This window comes from Triticum aestivum, chromosome 2A, assembly GCF_018294505.1.
Source record: "Triticum aestivum cultivar Chinese Spring chromosome 2A, IWGSC CS RefSeq v2.1, whole genome shotgun sequence".
Taxonomy (NCBI): domain Eukaryota; kingdom Viridiplantae; phylum Streptophyta; class Magnoliopsida; order Poales; family Poaceae; genus Triticum; species Triticum aestivum.
In genome coordinates this window covers 491,425,236-491,432,431 of record NC_057797.1, presented here as the reverse complement: position 1 = coordinate 491,432,431, position 7,196 = coordinate 491,425,236, and the positions used below count along the sequence as shown (strand labels likewise).

The 7,196-nt window shown below is 43.3% G+C and overlaps 1 protein-coding gene across 10 annotated transcripts; it reads right to left on the bottom strand.

The window, feature by feature from the left end:
* Nucleotides 1–762: 762 nt before the first annotated feature.
* LOC123189084 (uncharacterized) lies at nt 763–3,376 on the bottom strand. 10 transcript variants are annotated; one of them, XR_006495568.1, is made up of 5 exons: nt 2,947–3,376; nt 1,710–1,859; nt 1,578–1,617; nt 1,242–1,363; nt 763–1,098 (listed from the first exon to the last, which is right to left on the bottom strand). XR_006495568.1 is itself a non-coding variant. In XM_044601410.1 (5 exons), exons 1-4 carry the CDS (start codon nt 3,160–3,162, stop codon nt 1,330–1,332), a joined length of 447 nt encoding a protein of 148 aa, XP_044457345.1. In that variant the 5' UTR covers nt 3,163–3,376; the 3' UTR covers nt 763–1,149; nt 1,242–1,329. The 10 variants fall into 10 exon arrangements, 8 of the variants coding, with proteins under 8 accessions (XP_044457345.1, XP_044457344.1, XP_044457347.1 ...); XR_006495567.1 differs by having other exon boundaries at nt 1,242–1,307; XM_044601410.1 differs by having other exon boundaries at nt 763–1,149; nt 1,703–1,859.
* Nucleotides 3,377–7,196: the final 3,820 nt, after the last annotated feature.

The following is a 7,196-nucleotide window of genomic DNA, read 5'->3' as shown; positions in this document are numbered from 1 at the left end:
TTGTCATGCATGAAACCAACACCAATGGATAGATTGGATTTATCTAAGCATTTTTCATATATAAATCTTTTCCATCTGATCTATGGTTGAATTACTATGAATTTTTTTAGTTTAAACCATTTTCTGGATTTTTCTGGTTATTTAGAAATAAAGAAAATCCAGTAAATGATTTACTGCATCAGCATGACATCATGCTGACGTTAGTGGGTCAACAAAACGGCCTAGGTCAAACTAACCAGTGGGACCCGCGTGTCAGTCTCAGTGACTAAACCAATTCAATTAGACTTAAACTAAATAATTAATAGGGGGCTGACCCACATGTCATTGACTCGGGGACGTCAAACCCCCAGTCAAATGCGGTCCAACCCACCGGACTTAAGCCGCCGGCGAGGGCATATGCGGTGGCGACCTACGGGTTTAGCCTACGGGCCACCAATCAAGGCGCGGGTGGGCTTGTGGCAGAGCTCTCGCCGATGCACATCGGATGGGGGGTGGCCGGACAAGTGGTGGACAAACACTACTAGGAAAAAGGCTACTAGCAGCGCGGGTAAAATGGCAACTAGCAGCGCGGGTACGCGCTACTAGTATCGCGCTACAACTAATAGTTAGTAGTAGCGTGGGTGCACCCGCGCTACTACTATTTGAACCCTGCGCTACTACTATCAAAATAGTAGTAGCGCTTCTAGTATACTAGGCGCTACTACTATGATAGATAGTAGTAGCGTCTAGTTTTCCCCAGCGCTACTACTAACAAATAATAAATTAAAAAAATAAAAATTACGTGCATTATTCATAGATAGAAATCAGGGACACGTCCAGTGCAAAATAAATTAAACACACACAACCGAAGGTGGCTACATTCCCTTGTGTTCCACCACCAGCCTAAACAGACCACTTCTCTACATGTATCTACCAAAGCTTGGAGTTCAGACTCCGGAGGACCCGAATCCTCCCTCACCCCGAAAGATGGCGTCGATGTCCTCCACCTCGGCGACATCCAGCATCGTGATCACATGGACGATCATCCATGCGGCGCGGTCACTGGGCTTCACGTCGAAGTCCACCTCTAAGTGGTTGAAGAGCACGACGCCCACCAGGCTGTCGTAGTCAGTGTTAATCACCCATACGGCCACGTCGGGAAAGTGAAAACTTGTTAGTACACATCAGAGTTCAAATCCGTTAGGGTGTTTTCTTTCTTTTTAGCACATGCACATGCATCAAATCCGGAGGCTAGTCCTTACTTTTTGCATGAGACATGAAGAAGGCCAGGTCCCCTCTTTGTTGCATGAATGAATCAAAGGAAGACACTGCCACAAGACATGAAGAAGGTCAGGTCCCCTCCTTCTGTAAATAGCTCAAGTGCCTGAAGTTGCAAGGAATCTTAATACAATGAACTCGTAGTAATGCATAATAACAAGAAAAAAGAAAAAAAAATCATGAATCCTAAAGAAAAATGTCATTATGTGAGTCAAGATAATGTGGGTAACAATATTTATTAATAAGAAAAATGGGATGACATTTCTCAAGTGACATTTGTTTCACCAACAATGATTAATGACAAGGCATGTAAGATTTACCTGCGCAGCATCAGATACCCTCTGGTCCTTGCAAGTAAATCTGAAAAGAGAGCAATTTGACATAAGTACAATTATGGTACTGGCTGCCAAAAGAGCATCAAACAAACGGTGACAATAGAACAAACAAGCAACATTGGTAGAATCATCAGAATTGTGTTGGTGCTCCCTCAGCCAATAAATATGCATCTTCGTCGGCGGCATATGTGAGATGACTTTGCTGCTTGATAAGGTCTGTAGCTCGCAAACCAAGCCGCAACACTCTCGCACCACCATGCTAAACCACTGTTGCATCAGAGAGAGTTCTATCAAATCATAACTTTTTGAGAATTGAGAAGCATAATCAATCAGCCATGTGGTCTAAAGTAGTAACATATAGAGATCACGGTTGCAGTTTCCACATAATCCGACAAAAGATTGGACAAAAACACAATTCCATATAAAAAATTTCTCGCCATTTTACTACTTTTCTTGTACTCCCAAATATGTTGTATTCGGCAAAAGATTGGACAGAACCACAATCAATTATTCTTGAAAGCTACGCCCCATAATCTATCCAGAAAAATGTCCCCACCACAGGATAGTACCCACATCAGCAGCAACCTGGCACAATTCATTTGCCACTGCCACCAGACAAGGAATAAGCAATGAATATATATGTTCAATGCATCAGGTAGGCAGGCTCATGCTCATTGCTTTTCAAGTATATTCACAATCTTTCATACGGCGTTTTAAGCTCTTCCTATTGGTGTTCAACTTGGCAATTTAGTTCTACAACCACACTAACTGTCAATCATTGGGATTTATCATATGATAAAATTAGGCCTACATATTACCGTGTAATTATCTTTTCATTGAGAAGTCCCTATCTATCAGTGATGTATGTGTACGAGAAATGACTCTCAAAATAAAATGCGAACGACCGGACCCTCCAATTTGTCACAGGGTTGATGGTCGGCTAGGTGATGTATACAGTATGCAACATATAGTTTCAGCAGTGGAAAAAATTTAATACAGGGTTGATGGTCGCAGGAACTAGCAGTCCTGGGGACATCTTTTGTTCGGAAAAATTAATAATCTATAATTACTAAACACTTATTGAATCATTTAGATCATTATTGAGATCCCAATACAAAATGAACCTGTCACTCAACACTTTCTATCCAGGGCGAATCTGGTATACCACTATTCGGTCCCAATGGAATCCGTACATCCATTGTTCACTAGTGGAAATTACACATTAGAAAACGTAGCTAACCTCAAATCCCTGATCTTCTAGCTTCGACACCAGTCCTATCTAGATGGTTCGATGGGTCAATGGATCGAGGAAAGAAACGGGGGCGAGGGGGGAGATGGATCAATGGGTCAGTACCTGCGGCGAGATTCGGATGGGACTGACTGGGGACAGGGCGCGGAGCCGCGGATCCCCGCTGCACCTCCAGCTCCTCCAGCCGGCGGCTTCCTCAGCTCGTTCCCAGCGCCGGCTTCGGCAGCACTGCTCCTCCCATGCGCTTGCTGCCTGTTGGTCTGCACCGTCCGCGCCGCCACTAGGATCGCCCTCGGGGCCGCCGCACCGCCCTGCCTCCATGCCGCGGCGGGGAGCAGCCCGGGCTGGCCGCCAAGATGGGCCTGGTCGGCCGGGTGGTGGAGGAAGGCTACACGCGTGTGCGGCCACACGGCGGAGGATCTCGGCATGGATCGGAGAAAGGGAGAGATCCCATCGGCAGAGGAGAGGAGAGGAGAGGAGGTGGAGGGGATGTGAATCGGGGGTGGGTGGGGTGCGGGAGTGGGTGGACTGGGACGGTTGACAGGATGGGGGATGGGACTGAAAGGCTAGCGGTAGCGCAGGGTATCTCACCGGCGCTACAGATATCGACTTAGCAATAGCGATGGTTTAAAACCCACGTTACTACTACAGTCTGTCCGCGGGGCACGGTCGAGAATATTTACTAATAGCGTGTTATTTTTTGCCACGCGCTACTAGTAAATAGTACTAGTAGTGCGGGTCATTATAGCTCGCTACTAGTAAATAGTAGTAGTGTGGGTAAATAAAGAGCGCTACTAGTAACCGTCTGTGTATAAGCTTTTCCCTAGTAGTGAAAGACGACGACCACGAGCTCAGCAGTGGCGGCCAGCGTTCGGGCATGTGCAGGAACGCGGCTGCAATGGCCTATGCGATGCGGGGCCGGCACCTACGGCGTTGCTACTTCTTGAGCTTGCGTTGATTTTTCCCTTGAAGCGGAAATGGTGATGCAACAAAGTAGAGATAAGTATTTCTCCCAGTTAAGAACCAAGGTATCAATTCAGTAGGAGGCACAAGCAACTCTCCAATATATGCACCTACACAAACTAACAAACACTTGAACACAACGCGAAAACGGGGTTGTCAATCCGTTGACGGTCACGAACAAGAGTGAGATCTAATAGAGATAGGTATAAAATATAAATAAAAAAGAAAACTAAAGTAAATATAAATAAATTGTAGCAAGGTATTTTTAGATTTTTTGATTTATAGATCTGAAAATATATGATGGAAAATAGACCCCGGGGCCATAGGTTTCACTAGAGGCTTCTCTCTTGAATAAAGCATACGGTGGGTAAACAAATTACTGTTGAGCAATTCATAGAAAATCGCATAATAATGACGATATCTAAGGCAATGATCATGAATATAGGCATCACGTCTGTGACAAGTAGACCGACTCCTGCCTACATCTACTACTATTACTCCACACATCGACCGCTATCCAGCATGCATCTAGAGTATTAAGTTCATAAGAACAGAGTAACACCTTAAGTAAGATGACATGATGTAGAGGGATAACCTCAAGCAATATGATATAAACATCAGTTTTTGTACTTGATGGCAACAATACAATACGTGCCTCACTAGCCCTTCTATCACTGCGTGAGGACACAACAAGACTAAACCCAAAAGAAGCACCTCTCCCATTGCAAGAAAAAACCAATCTAGTTCACGAAACCAAACCGATAGTTCGAAGAGAAATACAAAGATATCTTAATCATGCATAAAAGAGTTCAGATAAGACTGAAATAATATTCATAGATAATATGATCATAAATCCACAATTCATTGGATCTCAACAAATGCACTGCAAAAGAAGATTACATCGAATAGAACTCCAAGAACATCAAGGAGAACATTGTATTGAAGATCAAAGAGAGAGAGAGAAGAAGCCATCTAGCTACTAACTATGGACCCTTAGATCCATGGTAAACTACCCACACTTCATCGGATGGGCAGTGAGGTTGATGTAGAGGCCCTCCATGATCGAATCCCCTCTGGCGGAGTGCCTGAAAAGGTTCGAAGATGGGATCTCATGGGAACAGAAGCTTGTGGTGCCAGAAAACTATTTTTAGTGTGCCCTCTGGTATAGGGGGAATATTTGAGGATTTATAGTGCAGAGATTAGGTCAAGACGGTCCATGACGGGCCTAAAAGCCAGGGGCGCCCCACTAGTTTGATGATCTTGCCGAGTTTCATGTCTTCGAGAACAACATAACATCATCAAATTCCCCCAAAACCATCTATGTCCATTTTCTAGTTTGAGCAACTTTACATTGCTAAACATGTCCAAATGAGCTCAAACTTGGCACACCTACTAAAATGGTCTAAATATTCATCTAGGCCAAGTGGTGAATCAAGGAGAACAAATTATCTTGGTCAAAGTATGCCAAAACTAATTCTACCCATTTCTAGGGTTTGACAAAGTTACATTGGCAACTTTCTCCCATTGATCTGAAATTTTTACTACATTGCCAGATGGTCATGAGGATCACCCCCATCAAGTGGCACAAGTTGGAGAACAAGTTAACTTGATCAAAGCATGTCAAAACCATTTCTGTCCATTTCCAGGGTTTGAAATATTTACATTGCCAAGTTTCTTCAAATGAGCTAAAATTTGCACCCTAGCTCAAATTGATACCAATCTCATTCCTATTAAATTCCAAAACCATTGGATTCCTCTAAGTACCTCTATTCATCATCAAACATCTTCTACCAAAATCTTGTGGTCAATGATTGGGGTACCAAATGGATTCTCCTTTAGCTCAATTTTTTACCAGAGCTCACCCTAGTCATATTCTACCTCCAGTAACTCTCTATCTTCCATAGCTCAATAATTGAGGGGTGAAAACCCTCACTTTACCCCTCTGTACAGCCACTATAATTAAAATACTAAAAGGATGGAAATAATTGAGAATTCATAACTTAATAAATAATTATTCAAAAATCATGTTTCAAATGTCAAAATGACCTAGCTTTTTGGTTGGATTCTGACACTCTGGAGTCCACCTAGGAACACCTAAAACACATATATACCCTAACTCTTACAAATATTCCCTCTGGTTTGTCCGATGTGGGACTTTCCAGCTATAAGTCCGGAAACTCACTAGAGAGAAAGTGAAGCCGGTCACATCCCAGAGTGAGATCTTGCGGTATAAAACTTTTCTTCGCGTGTGTCCCTTGCTTATTATTGCACCGTCACCATGGAGAATCTTCATCATTTAACAGGATGCTTGGGTCAGTCTTCACTATGAAGGGAGGAATTTCATCAAACTTTTCATAATCTTCTGAAATGTGTGTCTTATTCTCCACTCCCATGATGTTTCTTTTCCCTGAAAGAACTATGTGGCACTTTGGCTCATCGTACGATGTATTCGCTTCCTTATCTTTTCTTTTTCTCGGTTTTGTAGCCATGTCCTTCACATAGAAAACCCGCGCCACATCATTGGCTAGGATGAATGGTTCGTCTGTGTACCCAAGATTGTTGAGATCCATTGTTGTCATTCCGTACTGTGGGTCTACCTTTACCCCGCCTCCTGTCAGATTGACCCATTTGCACCGAAGCCAAAGGACCTTAAAAGAAGGTCCATAGTCAAGTTCCATATATCCTCTATGTAACCATAATATGTGTCATTTTTCCTATTGTTGTTTGTTGCATCAAAGCAGACACCACTATTTTTGTTGGTGCTCTTTTTATCTTGAACGATCGTGTAAAATGTATTCCCCTTTATCTTGTACCCTTTGGAAGTCAATATAGTCGAAGATGGTGACTTGGCCAACAAGTACAGCTCATCTGCAACAGTGGTGTTATTCATGAGATGTGTTTGCAACCAACCGCCGAAAGTCGCCATGTGTGTACGTTTAATCCAGGGGTCAGACTGCTTCAGGTTCTTCGAGCGTACAATATCCATGTGTTCCTTGATATAGGGAGCCACCAAGGTGGAATTGTGAAGAACTGTGTAGTGTGCTTGAGTGAAAGAATGCATGTCCATACTTATTACTAAATTCTTTCCTAGCATGCCTTTTCTGCTCAGTCTCCCCTCATGCCGCAATTGAGGAACACCAATCGACTTAAGGTCAGGAATAAAGTCAACACAAAACTCAATAACCTCCTCTGTTTCATGGCCCTTGGAGATGCTTCCTTCTGGCCTAGCATGGTTATGAACACATTTCTTTAAGACTCCTATGAACCTCTCAAAGTGGGACATATTGTGTAGAAATACAGGACCCAGAAAGCTAATCTCTTTGACTAGGTGAACTAGGACACGCGTCATAATAATGAAGAAGGATGGGGGAACACCAACTCGAAACTGACAA